Here is a 19,122-nt window from a genome sequence, read left to right as displayed (position 1 = left end):
AGGTAATCTCATTATTTTTCTATGACTTGATCGCAGCAGGAAAGAGATTGTGTCTGCCCACCAGATGCACATGTATTTCCTCTACCTACGGAAAATAACAATCCATCTGCAGCTGAAACCACAGAGCCAAGCTGACCGTGGAATCATTTCATATAATAACAGGGAGCTCTGGGAAGGTGGGGGGAGTGCAGCCTTCTCTCTTCAGCTCTTGCCAGCTTTAATTTCACTGGGTCTTACGGAAGCTGCCCAGGTAACGTAGTAACAAAGTAAATGACGGCAGATAAAGACCCGAGTGGTCCATCCAGTCTGCCCCATAAATTAATTTAGTTTAAATGGTCCTTTTTCTTGGATATTTCTGGGCTCTGCTTAGGTTCCATCTACTGGAGTCTCCGTCAAAGCTCACTCCAGCCCATCTTAACCATCTCAGCCATCGAAACCCTCCCCAGCCCCTCCTCAATTGAATGGCCATATACGGGACACAGAACGTGCAAGCCTGCCCAGTACTGGCCTTAGTTCCTTCAATATATACCCATTATTTTCTGATTCGAGATCCTCTGTGTTCATCCCACACTTGTCACCGTTTTCTCCTCCACCAGCTCCCTCGGGAGCGCATTCCACGCATCCACCACCCTCTCCATAAAGAAGAATTTCCTACCATAACTCTTGAATCTACTATCCTTCAACCTTCTGGTTTTACCATTTTCCTTTCTCTGGAATAGGTGTTACAATTGCACCATTCACATGACGGAGGAGGATGCTGACCTGAGAGGGTTGTTTTTTTTTGTTTTTTTTTAATGACAGCTATGGTGTTAATGCCACTGGGAGCTCCTGTTGCCATGACAACTGCTAATAAATGTCCAGGAGGAAAGTACACAGGGCTGGTCATATGTGCGAGAGTGAGCGTCTTGCTCGCTCTGTTCTTTTAGCCCCTTTCTCTGCCCCATTATCTCCTACAGCGGCTTTCGGCAGGTTTCAGCCTATAAGTCCCACGTTCGCCCTGCTGCTGACAAATGGTTAATTAGCGCAGTGAGTGACAGCTAAAGGGGGTAGGGATAGAAGATAAAATATCATATTAGACAAGCAAAGCGACACTTTCTGCCCATTAATAAGGCTGTGTTCCCAAAGATGGGCTGAAAGGAGATGAGAGAATGGAACAACAGAACCTCCTGCTGTAACAGATATGAGAAAACAAAGATTTTTTTTAAAAATTTTTTTAAAAATCAGTTCCACTTTCTCCGGCTTTACTACTGAACCTTCAGGTTGCGTTTGCTTCCTTTCTGTCATGTTACCTTCGTCCCCGGGATCAGTTCTGTCTTTGCTCAAGCTTGCCATCCGGCTAGGGTTGAGATTTTTTTTTTTTTTTTAAAGCGTAAACTGGGGCATGTCTGATGCCATGCTGAAGGGCCCTGGTTTAACCCAAGCTGGGTCTTCCACTCTGCAGTGGGAGGGATTCGTGATGGCCATTGCTTAAGGTTGACACCTACTGGCTAGAGCCGGGGCCCATGACCATCTTCTTAGCAGGAGTTCTGCTTTATGACCCTCAGGAAGAGCCTGTCACTGCAAAGACTGTCATCCTTTCCAAAGTACCATTACTTACCAGTAAGGGGTGGGAGGAGAGGGGGGGTTCTCCATAGACAGTAGGAGAATGCAACCTTTTAGGGTCACCTCATCCTTGATGGCTCCCCAGATGCTCTTCCAGAGCTGAGGATGTGGTGGAAAACCTCTTGAGTATGCAATTCTCTTGTGGGTTTATTTTATTAGCTTTTTAGACCATCTTTCCTCCCAAATTACAAATAATTTACAACAGTATAATAACACAATAAAGTAATCAGCCTAACCTTTAAACGTTGTGTCTTCAAGGGCCTGATGCTAGCGTTCAAATCCTTCCACAACATGGTGCCGGGCTACATAACGGCTAAGCTTCCTCCGTATGTGCCAAACCGGTCCCTCCGTTCCCAGGACGAAATACGCCTCAAAACATCCCCTGGTCGTGCCCTTCAACTGCAAACCACCAAGCAACGGTCGTACTCCCGCTTCATACCAAGCCACTGGAAGCGACTGCCCCTACAGATCAGATCCCTTGAAGGACTCCTCATCTTTAGAAAAGCAGTAAAAACATACCTCTTTACCTAAACCCCTGCCCTTGACCCATGGACTACAAAGAAATGTATATTGGTACCAGAACCAGTATGTGTCGTTTAAGGAAAACTTGTATTGTGAAATCTTGCTTTGTAACTAAGGCAAATCTAACCTGTAAACTATCTGTGTGTCAAATTAGGATAAAACTTGCACGGAAAACCTTGAAATTTAAGGATAACTATGGCAAATTGTAACTAGTAAGCAGGCAGTCCCCGAGTTAGAGACGCCTGACTTAGGTACAACTCGTACTTAAGAACGCGGTTGTGGCTTCATTTGATTTCACTGAGCAGTGCTTCCAGTGGCACAGACTCCTATATTTCTCCCGCAACAGATTCAGGAATGACGCATGGCCACATTAAGAGCAGTGTGTGGTTGTGCATGCTGTACCTTAGAGGGAACGTGTAGGGACAGTTGGCCCTTTTGTCAGCTGGGAGCAGAGATAACAGCTTTAAAAACGTAACTTGTTCTTAACCCGGGAACTGCCTGTATAGGAATAATCAAGCCATTGTGACATCACTGCTGAGACTGGCTCTTAGGCATTGGTGGAATGGGGCATTATGACATCACAATATGAGCTCTGGAATGTTGCTACTTAAGAACCCAGGAACTGCCTGTATAGGAATAATCAAGCCATTGTGACATCACTGCTAAGACTGGCTCTTAGGCATTGGTGGAATGGGGCATTATGACATCACAATATGAGCTCTGGAATGTTGCTACTTAAGAACCCAGGAACTGCCTGTATAGGAATAATCAAGCCATTGTGACATCACCGCTGAGACTGGCTCTTAGGCATTGGTGGAATGATGCATTATGACATCACAATATGAGCTCTGGAATGTTGCTACTTAAGAACGCGGTTGCGGCTTCAATTCATTTCACTTGAGCGGTATTTTCAGTGGCATAGACTCCTACACGTCTCCTGTAGAAGATTCAGGAATGATGCATGGCCACATTAAGAACAGAGTGTGGTTACCTTAGAGGGAACACTGGTAGGGACAGTTGGCCCTTTAGTCAGCTGGGAGCAGAGGTAAGCGGCAAGAATCTTAAACTCTGCAAGGTCTGAGTTACGTAGAAATCCGACTTAAGAACAGCTTGAAAAACGTAACTCTTTCTTAACCCAAGGACTGCCTGTATTATGTATTCAACGCTTTTTCACCCTAAATGCTCCTTTGCATGAAAAACAACATTCAAATCCTTCAGCTATGTGATTTCACGGTTGTTTATAACAAGTCATGACTCTGGAAGCAAGAGATGTGCTTCAGCCTTTGTCCATTTGCCAGGGGTGGGGGTACCTGGCTTATTCGTATCCTCGTTCTGCTAAAGCTTTACAGATGTGGCAGGGTAGGCCCCTCAGCCTTAATTTGCCCCAAATATTCAATGCTTTTTCACCCTAAATGCTCCTTTGCATGAAATACAATGTTCAAATCCTTCATTATTTTTCTAGGTTATTCCATTAACTTTTAAGTTCCAGCCCACCCGGTCTGTCTGCATGTGTCATTGCAAGCTGGCGTTTCTTGTCTTTCAACTGCTTCCTCAATATCCTTAATAAAGATGCTGAGAAGCGCTGGCACCGGCTTTTAGCTCTGCGCTCCCTCTAATTATTTAACCATCCCTAGCGTGGGCTCCCTTTACCACCAGTCTTTAAGCGTGTTTGTTTAACCAGTTTCTCACTTGATCTTACTCCCATGCCAGCAGTGGCATAGCAAGGGGCAGCGGTGCCCCTCCCCCACCCACCCCTGCAGCACGCGCACGTGCCCCCTTCAATTTCCCCATACACCCCGAATGAACTTCTTCGGGGTGAGCAGCATGCCCACGTCCGTGTTGGCTCGCCCCTTTTGACGCGAGTCCCGGAAGTGATGTCAAAGAGAGCAGCGATGCCGACGTGCCGGGGAAGTAAAAACAAAAAGGTACGGGGAAGGCAAGGGGCACACACGCGTGGCAAGGAGAGGAGGAGGGAGGCCATGCCCTTCGGCCAGACATGGGCAACTCCGGTCCTTGAGGGCCGGAATCCAGTCGGGTTTTCAGGATATGCTTGAGATCTATTTGCATGCACTGCTTTCAAAGCATATTCATTGAGGAAATCCTGAAAACCCGACTGGATTGCGGCCCTCAAGGAGGGACTTTGACATCCCTGGTCTAGAGGGTGTCTGAGCATGCGGATGATGTTGCATGCATCAGCACATGCCCGGAGGCCTTCCAGACACGGCCCAGAGGTCAGAAAAGATGAGGCTTTGTGGGGGCGGGCCATGTTTCTGGGTTTATCGGTGGAAAAATCTGGTAACCCTATGAAAACCTGACTGGCTTGGTGTGTCTCAAGGATTGGGTTAAGAAACCGCTACCTTGCAATCATCAAATGCTGAACAACAGCTTACCAAAGGAAATGGTCAAGACAGCTAGCCAAGATAGGTGTAAAATGAATTTGGGAAAGCTCCTTGAGGAAAAGCCCATAAATAATTAGTAGCCAGGTAAACGTGGGAAAGCCACTGCTTGTTCTTGAGAGTAAATAACATGGAATCAATCTGCTCCTTGAGATTCTACCAGGTCCTTATGGATCTGGACTGACCACTGCCACAGGGTCTGATGCTCCTTTGGTCTGACCCAGCTAAGGTTGCCAACTGGATCCAGATTCACCTGACAAGGTCGATGCATTGCTGGGTTTCTCCCACTGCATGCAGGGAATTTTAGTCTTACTTTTCATAGGGAAAGAAATGGGGGGGGGGGGGGATTAGAACTACAATTCCCTGCATGCAACAGGAGAAACCCAGCCATGGATTGACCCTGTCCGGTGAATCTGGATCCAGTTGGCAATCTTAGACCCAGTCTCAGGTTATGTGCTTTTGATATGTGAAAGTGAATTCACAGTGTGTGTAATGTCTTCGTAGGTTGCAATTTCTTGTAAAAGCTCAATAACTGAGTTTACACAGGCTTCAAGGAAGGTTTAGATGGGTTCCTAAAGGATGAGGGGATTGAGGGTTACAGATAGATGTAGAGGTAGGTTACAGAAATGGTCAGGAACTACTTCACAGGTCACAGACCTGATGGGCCGCCGCGGGAGCGGACCGCTGGGCGCGATGGACCTCTGGTCTGACCCAGTGGTGGCAACTTCTTATGTTCATCCTTGGAGCAAATAGGAAAAAAGGGACCTGTAATCATAGACCCAGGAGGCATCTCCTCACTCTTGGACCAATAAATATTAGAACACTCTTCTAGCCAGATAGTGCCCCTCTTTAATGGGACAATGTACTTCCGGGGAGGAAGAGGAAGGCTGAGTGATCCCTGATTATATGCATTTCTCCGCTTTCTAAAGTTTGAGATTTCACTGACAACTTTCTGATCCATAGTAACATAGTAACATAGTAACATAGTAGATGACGGCAGATAAAGACCCGAATGGTCCATCCAGTCTGCCCAACCTGATTCAATTTAAATTTTTTTTTTTTTTTTTTTCTTCTTAGCTATTTCTGGGCGAGAATCCAAAGCTTTACCCGGTACTGTGCTTGAGTTCCAACTGCCAAAATCTCTGTTAAGACTTACTCCAGCCCATCTACACCCTCCCAGCCATTGAAGCCCTCCCCAGCCCATCCTCCACCAAACGGCCATATACAGACACAGACCGTGCAAGTCTGCCCAGTAACTGGCCTAGTTCAATCTTTAATATTATTTTCTGATTCTAAATCTTCTGTGTTCATCCCACGCTTCTTTGAACTCAGTCACAGTTTTACTCTCCACCACCTCTCTCGGGAGCGCATTCCAGGCATCCACCACCCTCTCCGTAAAGTAGAATTTCCTAACATTGCCCCTGAATCTACCACCCCTCAACCTCAAATTATGTCCTCTGGTTTTACCATTTTCCTTTCTCTGGAAAAGATTTTGTTCTACGTTAATACCCTTCAAGTATTTGAACGTCTGAATCATATCTCCCCTGTCCCTCCTTTCCTCTAGGGTATACATATTCAGGGCTTCCAGTCTCTCCTCATACGTCTTCTGGCGCAAGCCTCCTATCATTTTCGTCGCCCTCCTCTGGACCGCCTCAAGTCTTCTTACGTCTTTCGTCAGATACGGTCTCCAAAACTGAACACAATACTCCAAGTGGGGCCTCACCAATGACCTGTACAGGGGCATCAACACCTTCTTCCTTCTACTGACTACGCCTCTCTTTATACAGCCCAGAATCCTTCTGGCAGCAGCCACTGCCTTGTCACACTGTTTTTTCGCCTTTAGATCTTCGGACACTATCACCCCGAGGTCCCTCTCCCCGTCCGTGCATATCAGCTTCTCTCCTCCCAGCATATACGGTAACTCCCAAAGGTGCGTCATTGAAGAGGCGCCAAGAATAGAAAACACTATGAAAGGGACTCTTCATACCTACACAATTGCTTCCACTTCATCTCTTTTTCTCTGTCTTGTCGGTTTTGCTTTATCTTGTCACTCCTACCTCTGCATTCCTGCTTTTGCTGAAATTAGACGCTTGCTTCGGAGAGCGGTGGGAGCAATTCATACTTCAGATATAAATCACCTGGCTGAGCCACACCGGAAGCTATGAAATGAGGATAAGGCGGTGAGACCCCCCAGGGCTAGGATACCCATGGCCCTCAACTCAGGTGCACCCTCCATCTGCAAACATTTGGATGTGGAATAATTATGACTACTGACCCACTCCTGAGCTAGATTGTGCATTAACATTCATTACTTTTCATCGCTCTGGCCAATTTTTTTCAGTAAGGGCGGTACAGAATATCAAATGTTAAATAAACATATTGTGATTGGTCTATTTCAGGGGTAGCATGGAATGTTGCTACTCATTGGGTTTTGGCCAGGTTCTAGTGACCTGGATTGGCCACCGTCAGAACGGGCTATTGGGCTAGATGGACCAGGTCTGACCCAGTATGGCTATCCTTATGTTCATATGTGAGCCAAGTATAGGACAATTAAGCCATTGTGACATCACTAATGAGGCATTATGACATCACAATCTCAGGTCTGGAATGTTGCTCTCATTGAGGTTCTGGAATCTTGCTATTCTTTGAGATGCTGGAATGTTGCTACTCCTTGGGTTTTGGCCAGGTACTAGGGACCTGGATTGGCCAACGTGAGAATGGACTACTGGACTTGATGGACCATTGATCTGACCCAGTAAGGCTAGTATTATGTTCTTATGTAGCAACTTCAGTCTTTTGAGAAGTGAAACCCAGTTGGGTTTTTAGGATTTCCCCAATGAATACGGATGAAATCTATTTGAATGCACTGTTGCCATTGTAAAGCACGTCATCTCATCCGTATTCATTGGGGAAATCCTGAAAACCAGGGATGACACAATGACGGAATTTGTCCCCGTCCCTGCAGATAACTGCGGGCAACCATCCCCATGCCATCCTTTAAGGAGAGAGGGAAGAATCAATGTATGAATGGGCACAGCTTTGCATTGAAGAATGCTGGTGTAGAACGACAGAGGTTGAGATAGACACTAAAGAATGACACGGGATGGTTTCCCCGTGGTACTGGGACAGAATGGAGGTTCATCAAGCTCAGCATCCTGTTTCCAATAGTGGCCAACTCAGGTCACAAGTACCTGGCAGAAACCCAAATAGCAGCAATATTCCAGATCTCATATTGTGATGTCATAATGCCTCATTCTACCAATTTCTAAGAGCCAAACTCATCAGTGATGTCACAATGGCTTAATTGTTCTATACTTGGCATAAGAACATAAGATTGGCCAAGAGAATGACATGGGGACCCCATGTCATTCCTGTGGTTAACTACGGGAAACCATCTTCATGTCACTTGTTAAGGAGAGAGGGAAGAATCAGAGTATGGATGGGCTCAGCCATTGACCCTCAAGCCTTGCATTGAAGAATGCTGCTGTAGAAGGACTGAGGTTGAGATAGACACTAATGAATGACAGTCTCTGGTATCTACAGCAGATACTGTGATGTCATAATGCTTTATTCCACCAATAAGAGCCAACCTCATGAGTGATGTCACAATGGGTTCCTTATCCTATACTTGGCTCACATAAGAATCAGAGTATGAATGGACACAGCCACTGACCCTCAAGCCCTGCATTGAAGAATGCTGGTGTAGAAGGACCGAGGTTGAGATAGACACTAGAGAATGACATGGGATGGTTTCCCACAGTTATCCGTGGGGATGAAGATGGTGACAAATTCTGTTACGGTGTCATTCTCTTGCAACCCTCCAGGACTGAGGTTACCCACTCCTGGTCTTTTTACTAATAACATGCCTTCAGTAACAATACTAATGAGCTTCAAAAAGGCTATTCTTTTAGTTCAGGAGTACACACTTAGATATTGTCCAGCATGTCTCACACCTCATTCAACAGGGGAAAACTATAGTATTTTGAATGAGGTGTGAGACATGCTGGACAATATTTACATAAGAACATAAGAAACGCTTTCACCGGATCAGACCTAGGTCCATCTAGTCCGGCGATCCGCACACGCGGAGGCCCAGTTAGGTGCTCCCTGTTGGAGACCCGGATTTCCCGTGTCCTCCGATATGATTTGCAAGAAGGTGTGCATCCAACTTGCGCTTGAAACCCTATTCTCTGCCACAAGCTCCTCTGGGAGAGCATTCCAAGCGCTACATTTTGGGGTAGGTTAGTTAATCTAGCCCCTATATGGTAAGCTATTGCTGCTTCTGAACCTAACTCAGTAGGTAAATGCAAAATTCATGGACTGTATTAAATTTTCAGCATCCGCATATGGATGGACCCATGTATAAAAGAACATGTGAATCAAACTTTAGGGTTACCATCACAGAGACCTAGCCTCATTTCAGCTCCCATTATAGGAGTCATCATTCATAGCCACTCACCCTACTTACCATCAAGAAGCCATCATTGATATCCTCTCTCCTTCCCTTATGGCTCCAGGAAAAGGAGGACAGATTGGGACATCCAGGTTTTACTTCCACTGCTTTCAATGGAAGTAAAACCTGGATATCTCAATCCATCCTCCTTTTTCTGGAGCCATAAGGGAAGAAGTCAGGAGCGAGGATATCGATGATGGCTTCTTGACGGTAAGTAGGGTGAGTGGCTATGAATGATGACTCCTATAATGGGAGCTGAAATGAGGCAAGGAAGAAGAAATGAGGCTAGGTCTCTGTGATGGTGGGGGGAAGTGTAATCAGTGAGGCGGGGCTTAATTTGCAAATAAAAAGGAAGTGGAACTCTGGTGGGCTAGGAGTAGGGTTGCCAGATTTTCCAATCGGAAAATCCGGAACCCTAGACCGTCCCCAGGACCGCCTAGTTCCACCCATCCCCACCCTAATCCCGCCCCCAATCCCACCCTAGCCCCCCCCCCCCCCACTGCCTGCTCTTGTCCGCCACTCCCCGCTGCCTGCTCATGTCTGCAACTTGCATTGGGCAGGGAGGAAGTCCCCGCCCTTTCCCCAACTTCCACCCTGCCCAACGTGATTTCAGCAGGCTTTTCAAAACCCAGACAAAGTGCTGGGTTCTGAAAAGGCATCTGGACCTCCGGACATGTCCTAGCTAGGAGAAACAGGAGGGGGATGGATTAGGGATTACAGTAACTGTTCTTCTGCTTTGCTCCAGGCTCATAACCTGCCCTCCTCTTCCCTGCACACAAATTAAGTCCTGTAGTGAGGGAAGGGGCAGGTTCCTGATGGATCATATGTAAAGTACAAAATCAAGAAAGATTAAAAAAAAAAAAAAACCCCACTGAAAAATAAAAAATGATAAACAACAAAAAATGTGGGGTGAAATAACGATTACCCAAAGATCATAAATAATTCATTAATCAATACTGAAAAGAGCGGTAAGGCTGAGCTTTCATTCAAAATATAAAACTCATTTGTGGTGGGACCTCAGAAATTCATTCCCCAGCTCACTAAGCTGATCCATTCGGGGGATCAATTTATCAATCGCCACCTCCAACCTTAATGCAAAATCTTTATCGTGTTAAAACAATAAATAGTGTAAATATTATAAATATTTTGTAAACATTATAAGTGTGGAACTTAGCTTTAAACAGCAACGAAATATTTAATATGGAAATTTATTTTGAAGGAAGATAGATACATGTTTGAAAATTAATTTTGTGAATATACATGTAATAATTATTTTATTGTATTATATTATTGTATATTGGATTCCTTCACTAAAATGTTATAAATTAAACAGCAAAGATTTTGAAGTTGTTATTTCACCCCACGTTTCTGTTGTTTATCATATGTAAAGTAACAAGGAGTCCGGCCGTGTATGTAGGGTTCCTGACGAGAGCAGGACATGGATGATGCGTCCCTCAGGAGCATGGACATGGACTCACCCGACTACGGGGGTTACTTACCGCTCTAGATCTATTACTAACTGTAATTCCAGCCGGGTGATTTACTGTATTCAATGTCCATGTCCTAAATTGTATGTAGGTCGCACCCTTAGATCGATTAAGCTAAGACTGACTGAACATAAATCGCGTGTCCATACTCGCAATGAATCCTCTCCATTAGTGCGACATTGGAAATTATGTGGTCACACTTTAAATGACCTTAAATGGAGAGTGTTAGACATGATTACTATAGGGTGGGAGGGAGGAAATGTTGAAAAAAATCTGAACCTAAAAGAACTAAGATGGATGTTCATGCTGAACTCCATGGCTCCGGAAGGATTAAATGAATCTTCGGATTGGTTAGCGCAGGTTGACCTCAGCTATTAACTTGTTGGTATGACGTCAGGGGTGGCTCCTTTAATAGTGAGTGAAAAAAGACGCCGCGGCCATTTTACAGTTGCCGCTTGTCAATACGTTTAGGATACTTTCAATTATGCAGGTTAGTGCTCCTTATAGTTTACAGTATACGTTTATTTAGAATGTATTGGGTGTAATTTCTTTCTATCTCCTAATGGGTTTATTGTTTATGTTTTTTTGTGCCCCTAGCCTTGATAAAGCTCTGCGAAACGCGTTGGCAGAGGGGAGTATTGAATTGCATGGAACACTGGAATATACGATATGTTTCTTCATTACCTATAATGGATTGAAGATACAGCCTTTTAAAGATAAGTTCTTTAAAACCTTAGATAGAAGCACTGATAAAATATGACAAAGAAAAAACAATTTTAAAAAAATCTTTCTATAAAAAGCATATTATTATGATGATTGGGGATGTATGAAGAATTGACAGACCGTGGAAGCGTTCTTGCTTAAACTGGTCATATCTGACACCCCAGGTCTCACTCACCATAAGTGTATTGTGGTTTGTTCACCCTCAGGAGCAAAGCCATGCTGCTGGGATCACATGCCTGGAACGATTGAGGAAAGAGCTCAAACTGATGATGCTTCATTTTTTTAATTATGCATTTGCAAAGCGTTTGCAGAGCAGATAAAGGGATGGGGCAGTCAGACTGTGGCCTGGCTGACAGAAGCAAAAAGCTTGCACTAGCTACATTTAATAAAATACAACAGAATCCCCCAAAACAAGGTCCACAAGGTTTCTAAATACAGTATCTTATGAGATGGCGTAAAAAAAGGTTTGACTATTTACAATGTGCAGTCACGGTATCTGTACAGAGGCGGGTACAAAGGGGCTCCATTGGCTCAAGGTCAATCAAGGATGGCTCCAGCAAGACTTCCCATAATCAGTTGGCGCATGCTGCTCCATTTCCGGGGCAGGCTGCAATAGCGCTAGGCCCCTGTCAGCGAGCAGCCTGGATCTGATGTCAGCAGGGCGCAGATGGGAGCGGCAGTGCAATTCCTTGGAAAGGAAGGAGTGGAGGGGAAGAAAAGAAGGGAATGAAGAAACGACAAGCGGATGAGGTAGGAGAGAGCATTGAAAAGGGCACAGAGAGAGAACAGGACAGAGACACTCCAACTTTGCCAGGCAATTTCCCATCTTCAGCAGCCTTTGCAGTGAATCCCGGGAAGAAGGGCCTGGCTGGAACTGGAGGAGAGGAAGTGAAAGGAAGGAGAAATAAAATCCATTGAAGATTTTCAGGAAGGGGTTCTGGATATTGCTACCCCCCCCCCCCCTCCCACCCCATCCAAAGCGCATCATGAACCCTGTGGAGCTCCTCTGGACCAGCCGCTACAAAATTTCTGTTGTGTCATTCTTGCTTTTGTCCCTGTGAAGAAAGCAGAGAGAGCAGAGGGTCACTTCACATTCTGAACCCACTGAGGCTACATCAGTACTCCCCCAAAATTTGCGGGGGTTCCGTTTCAGGAACCTGCATGAATTTCACGGTTTTTCGCCTGTCAAAAGGAAGAGAGGCAGGAGAGGGCAGCTGGAGCACCGGCAGGCGAAGAAAATCACTCGCGGTCTGCTCTGACCGCCTCTTCCTGTAGTAAAGCCGGGCTGTACCAATCAGGAGCTGCTTTGACACAAAGCTCTCGATTGGTGTAGCTCTGCACACCGAGGCTGGTAGCACCATCTCCGTTCGCCCTCCCTGCACACATGGAAGATCGCAACAAAGCTATAATTGTGCCCTGTACAACTTACCCACCAAGGTACTGCATCCATCTCCCTCCCAAAGCCCATCCCCTAGAAGAACACCCCTAAACTCCCCAAGCGCAACCTTCCCTCTTCTACAATCTCCCCCCACCATTCCAAAGACTGCCTCAAGTGCATTCACCCCCTTCCTGAAGCATTTGCTGGTGATGCAAATCCAAGTTTATTTCATATGAGCAGAAACACATCAAAGTGGTTTACAATCTAGAGAGCCATATTCAAGGGTGAAGGCATTACAGTCAGGAGGAAAACAAAAACCAATAAACTGGGATGGGACATACAAAGAGTGAACGTAAGAAGTAGGAAAGGATGTTATAATATTTGTGATGAGAAGAAGGGAAAGAGGGGGGATGAGTGAAATAAAAGGAAAAATGTAGGGTGGGCATTAGCAATTCCTAGCCGCTACTGCTTGTGCTGTTCCAAGTTCAAAATGGCGGCCATAACCTCTGGCGGTAGAGCCTAGAGGTTGTGGCTGCTATTTTGACCCTGGATCTTTCAGGGGCAGAAGTGACTAAGGACTGCTGTTGCTTGCTCTACCCTAGACCACCAGGGCATCCTTAAAGTAGGCCAGAGGGGCCTGTGGGGAGTCTTCAGGAGGGAGGGATAGAGGTTCTTGAGGTGAAGGGGGTCTTCAGGATGGGCCTTTCTTCTAGGGGAGGCTGTCAGGAGAGAGATGGATGTGTTCAAGGGAGCATATGGAGAGATCCTGGCTAAATTGGGGAGCAAAAGGAAAGGGGGAGTATGACATTTCTCTACCCTTCCTGCCCCCTCCCCCCGGGTCCATCTCTGTCTCCTTGCACACTCTCTCTGCCCCGGCACTTCTCTATCCTGCCCGATCTACCTTCATTTGCAACCCAAAGGATGTCAATGTCAGCAATCACATATGCTATCTTGCCACCGACACTAGCATCTCTTCTCTTCTGCAGGCCCGCCCCTGAGGAAACGAAAGTTACAACAGAGAGAGCGGGCCGCAGTAGTGAGAAGATGCCGATGCTGGCAGCAGGGCAGCGGATGTGACTGGCTGCTGCCAGTGACATCCTCTTTAGGACCACTCCTGCCCCGGACAATGATCACACCAATATTGAGGGGGGGGCTACGCCTAAGGATGGAAGCAACAGATACATAGTTTTTGCAGTGTGGTAGGGAGCAGGTTCCTGCTTTTTATTAGTGGGGACTGATTCTTTACTTTTCAACACCTGGAGCAATAAATCAAACTTAGTAAAAGAAATTTTAAAAAAATGTCAAGGTTAATTGTAAGGAAGTGCTTCCTTTCTAATGCTCTTCTCCTGGATCTATGACACAGATTAGCCTGGGGATCTCTTATACTTGCAAGAATGTCCCCTGTCCTGAGAATCAAAGCCGTGTGATTGGTGATATAGTGCAATTAGAATCTGTAGTGACACTGAAACAATCCAGCGGGTGGGGTCAGGGAAACCCTAGCCAGTAGAAGGACTCGCCTCTTGTGATAGCGTTCTTTGCGATGCATGAAGTCTGTGTCCGTCTGATTCACATCAGCTGCAGGTGCTTCTGAGACGCTCATATATTTAGATGTCTCGTGTGACCTAGGCAGGTCTTGGACCCTCATCTCCTCTGCAGACACGGCATCCGGGTCCCAAGTGTCAACTGTGTCAGCTGTCAGGAAGGAGCTGTAGCCTTCCTGTGAGGTGCCCTCAGCCTCCTCGTAGAACAGAAGACTCCGAGAACGCACTGCAGACAAGAGACACGGAAAAGAGTGAGTTCCAGGGCACTTGGAGTGGGAAAAGAGCTGAGAAATTTCCGGAGTACACTCCCTCACTCACAAATACATTTAGCTCTGAATACAATTTCAAGTGCAGATCTTTGAATATGTACCCACCATGTTTCCCCAAAAATAAGACATTGTCTTATATTAATTTTGGGCCCCAAAAAGGCACTAGGTCTTATTTTCGGGGAGGTCTTATTTTTTTTCATCTACAAGATCATCTCTCCCTTCCTCTCCTCCATCCCAATTCTTCTTATTTCCTTTCTCTCCCCCACATGTGCAGCATCTTTCCTCCCCTCTCATCCATCCCCCTGTGCAGCATCTTTCTATCCTTCCCATCCCCCCCGCCACGCACCACCCCCTGCTGACCCTTCCATCTCTCCCTCCCATGCGAACCCCGACCGCGAGCTGAAATACCTGGAAACAAACGGCAGTGTCCGGCAGCACAGGCTGGATGATGGCCTGCCCTTCTCACATCCGGGCGTTCCTCTGCCGCATCACTGATGATGTCAGCAACACGGAATGGTCGGGCGTGAGAAGGGCAGGCCGCGATCCAGCCTGTGCTGCCGGACACTGCCGTTTGTTTCCAGGTATTTCGGCTCGCGGTCGGGGTTCGCATGGGAGGGAGAGAAGGAAGGGTCGGGGGGGGAGAGGGGAAGCACTGCTGCCGGCGACTAGGGCTTATTTTCAGGGAAACACGGTATATGTATGTACCTAACATATGTAGGCCTGCACCTGTTTGCATTCACACTCTGAACGCCATACCAAGCTAATCAACCCTCTCCTCAGTGGCATAGTAAGGGGGGGGGATGGTCCCCCCCAGGCGCCATCTTGGTGGAGACGCCGGCACCTGTCCTCCTCACCACCCCACCCCCATTCCTTCCCTGCCCCCATTACCACGTGCACGCACCCCTTCTCTTCTCTCGGACCTCTTTAATGTTCGTGACACGCCAGCGTTGGCTCTTCCTCTGATGTCACTTCCGGGACCCACGCCCAGGAAATGACATCAGAGGAAGAGCAGATGCTGGCGCGAGCAGCAGGTTGGGATGGTTGCTCGCGCTGCGAGCTTAAGGGGCACGCCTGCATGGCAGGAGGGGGCGGGGAGGGGCGCCCCGCCCCAGGCGCCTCTCACCCTCGCTACGCTACTGCCTCTCCCTTCTAGTTCATGCTCTCAGCCTGTTCCTCGCTTATCGTTTTCTCTCAGCAGAACCAATCTGGGACCTTCGGCGACAACGCCAGAACTGGCAGGGCGCTGCTACGAGAAAGCTCACGCTTCAAAGCCTAGCGGAAAGTGTCACGGCTAGGGCAAAAAAAAAAAAGGAACTCACCCTGACTGGCTGTATAAATATCCGGAGCAGGCAGCGGCGCTGTTTTCACCGTCTGTGATAAAGATGAAAATTCCGGAAAGCACGGCACCATGGCGCCCAACACCAGAACGAAACACAGGGCCAGCACCTAACACAGAAGGAACGACAAGGGCGTTAGGAATCGGGGATTGCCGGCAAAAAATGACAGAATGGCAGAGAGCAAACGAGGCAGAGAGCAGTAGTGAGGATCAGATCAACTGGGGGGGAGAGGAGGGAGGGAGAGAGGGAGCAGGACTGGTGCTGGTTTGGGGAGTCCCTTCGACTCAGTCACAGCTGCTAGAAGAAAGAGCAAAAGCACAAGGAAAGCGCCGACGAGAGACAGCGGAGGGGAGGGGAGGGAGTTACTGCTCTGTACCATGAGACAGGTCCCTGTCTGTGTAGAGACCGTTTTATACGGTCTGGAGATCTTCCCAGTCACCAGAGCCTGGAGCTTCTGTAACTGCTGTAACAGGGTCCTGGGCAGAGAGAGAGGGAAGGGGAACAAAAAAAAAAAAGAAAATGACAATGAGAAGCCTGCGATTTACGGCAAGCTTTTGGGTTGGTTCTTTTTGTTTCTTTTTGCACCATGGCAGAGCCTCTCTCTGCATCATCACTACTACTACTATTTCTATATGCTACGAGACATACAGAGTCACAAAGAAGACAGTCCCTGTTCAAAGGAGCTTACAATCTAAACAGACAAGACAAACAAACAAACAGGATGTCATGGATATAGTTAAGGGGAACGGTTAATCTGCTGGCTTGTACAGGACAATCAAGCCATTGTGACATCACTGGGGAGGTTGGCTCACATTGGTGGAATGAGGCATTATGACATCACAATCTCAGCTCTGCTTCTCAAAGACTGAAATTCTTCACACTACTACTACTATGAATTATTTCTATAGCACTACCAGATGTACAGAGTCATACGGAAGACACAAAGAGCTTACAATCTAAACAAACAAGACAGACAAACAGGATGTCATGGATACAGTTAAAGGGAACAGTTAATCTGCAGGCTGGGCTGGTGGGCAATGGAGAGTAGGGTCATGGATTGAAGGCTATACCAAAAAGATGGGTTTTCAGTCTGCTTTTAAACAAGGGAAGGGGCTTGGCGGACAAACTCGGGTAATTTATTCCAGCCAAAGGGAGCAGCTACATAGAAATATGGCGCAGATAAAGACCAAATGGTCCATCTAGTCTGCCCATCCACAATAACCATTATCTCTTTCTCTCTCTGAGAGATCCCATATGTCTATCCCAGGCCCTCTTGATAGATAGATGAAAGGAACAAAGTCTGGAATTGGCAGTGAATGAGGAGGGTACAGCTAAGAGAGGCTTATCTGAGGAACGGAGCTCTCTGGGAGGTATATGAGGAGAGATATTGAGGGGCAGCAGAATGAACACACTTGTAGGTCAGCAATAGGAGCTTGAACTGTATGCGATGGCGGATAGGGAGCCAGTGAAGGGATTTAAGGAGAGGGGCGACATGAGTGTAGCGAGGTTGGTAGAAGATGAGTCATGCAACAGAGTTTTCCACAGATTGCAAGGGGGAGAGGTGACACTGTGGGAGACCAGTTAGAAGTTCATTTCAGTAATCTAGGTGTGAAGTTACAAGAGGGTCCAGGTAAATTTTGGAGATGTTGTAGAGGTAGATGCGACAAGCCTTAGCAGTTTGTTGGATGTGTGTAGAAAATGAGAGGTCGCAATCAAAGACGACCCTGAGGATGCGAGCAGAGGAGACCGGAACAATGACAGTATGATTTACAGAGACAGAGAATGGATGGAGAGGAGCAGAGGATTTAGTTGGAAAGAGGAGCAGCTTAGTATTGGACATGTTTAGTTTCAAATGACAGCATGACATCCAGGCAGCAATGTCAGCCAAACAGGCAGAGACTTTTTCTGGAGTTTAGGTGAAATTTTGGGTGTAGAGAGGTAGATCTGGGAGTCATCAGCATGTAGGTGATACTGGAACCCATGGGAGGAGATCAGAAAGAGAAAAGAAGAAGTCCTAAGACAGAATCTTCAAGTACGCCAACTGCAAATGGGGTAGCAGCAGAAGAGGTCCCACCAAAACATACACTAAAGGTGCGATGGGCGAGGTAGGAGGCAAACTAGGAGAAGACAGATTCATGGAATCCAAGTGGGGACAGTGAGCTGTGATTAACAGTATCAAAGGCAGCAGACAGGTCAAGAAGGATGAGAATCGAGCAAAGGTCCTTAGATATGGCCATGAATTGGTCCCTCCAGACTTTGGTGAGGGCAGTCTCTGTTGAGTGTTGGGGGGCGAAAGCCTGATTGTAGAGGATCAAGAATCTGTCAAGATGAAAGGAAGTCAAGGTAGTGACGTAGAACAGCACGCTCAAGTAGCTCGGATAGTAACGGAAGAAGGGAGACAGGGCAATCGTTGGACGGGCAGGTGAGGGTCCAGCGAGGGTTTTTGAAGATGCGGCTTAACCACCACAGGTTTGAAGGCATCAGGGACAGTTGCAGTGGAAATGGATAGATTGAGAACATGGCAGATGGGAGGGATAACAATATGTGAGATGGGGTCAAGTAAAGGGGTGGGAATATGAGCTGAGGGACATGGGTTAGGCTTCACTGAAGAGAACTTATCCATGCAGATAGAGTGAGCTCAGGTGAACTTGCTGGGCCAGGTATCTAACTTTGCAAAGGTTGCCATCAAGAATGAGCTCCATCCCCTTCTCCACCTCAGGTGAATGCTGCTTGGTGGGAAGGAGAGCTTGCTGCTTTGTTCACCACCCTTCACCAAGCTAAATTCATTTCTCAAGTTCCTTCTTAGTCCAGTTCCCAACTGCAGTACAAGTGGACTACCAGTCCGGAAAAGGGAGAAAGAAGGGATGAACACAGGACAGAGGATTCACACAGGGAAGAAAGAGAAAGATTAAGATTAGATGTGTCTTTCCTTTGACATGAAGACACTGAATCAGAAGCCAAGGATGGGCCTCAATGACGAGACGAAAGCACACACCGAAGGAGTCGTGAGGGCAAGATGTCAATGGATCAGTCAAGGGTGTATTGTTCAAAAAAATCACTTTATTGATGAATATGCTGCAATGGTTCAATAAAGTGATTTTTTTTTTTTTTTTTTTAACAATACACCCTTGGCTGATCCATTGACATCCTGCCCTCATGACTCTCTCGTTGTGCTCTCTCCTTTGACAGCCATAGCAAATGGAAGCAAAGGATGTTGTGTAGTTCCCAAGTTATCCACTTGGTGGCATCAAAACCCTACAAGAAGAGCTAAACGCCAGGCCTCCCCTCCCCCCAATTCACATTCCCAGGAACAGACGGCTTAATCTTAATTGTAGTTTCACAGTTTGCTTTTTGAACTGTCTTGATCATTACTAGAAAGGCAGGTAATCAAGTGAAAAATAATTTTGTTGGATA

General features: G+C 46.7%; 1 protein-coding gene across 3 annotated transcripts in view; it reads right to left on the bottom strand.

Moving 5' to 3' along the window:
* Positions 1–11,450: 11,450 nt before the first annotated feature.
* Positions 11,451–19,122, bottom strand: part of CREB3L1 (cAMP responsive element binding protein 3 like 1) — a 91,381-nt gene continuing 83,709 nt past the window's right edge. For all 3 annotated transcript variants that reach the window (XM_033928854.1, XM_033928852.1, XM_033928855.1), the window contains exons 9-12: positions 16,085–16,184; positions 15,691–15,817; positions 14,079–14,328; positions 11,451–12,238 (exon numbers count right to left, since the gene is read on the bottom strand). In XM_033928854.1, the coding sequence (XP_033784745.1) occupies positions 12,202–12,238; positions 14,079–14,328; positions 15,691–15,817; positions 16,085–16,184 (514 nt within the window). In that variant the 3' untranslated portion in view covers positions 11,451–12,201. The remainder of the gene's footprint in view (positions 12,239–14,078; positions 14,329–15,690; positions 15,818–16,084; positions 16,185–19,122) is intronic.

The sequence above is a fragment of the Geotrypetes seraphini genome, chromosome 19 (genome assembly GCF_902459505.1).
Source record: "Geotrypetes seraphini chromosome 19, aGeoSer1.1, whole genome shotgun sequence".
NCBI lineage: Eukaryota > Metazoa > Chordata > Amphibia > Gymnophiona > Dermophiidae > Geotrypetes > Geotrypetes seraphini.
This window is presented reverse-complemented; position numbering and strand designations above follow the sequence as displayed.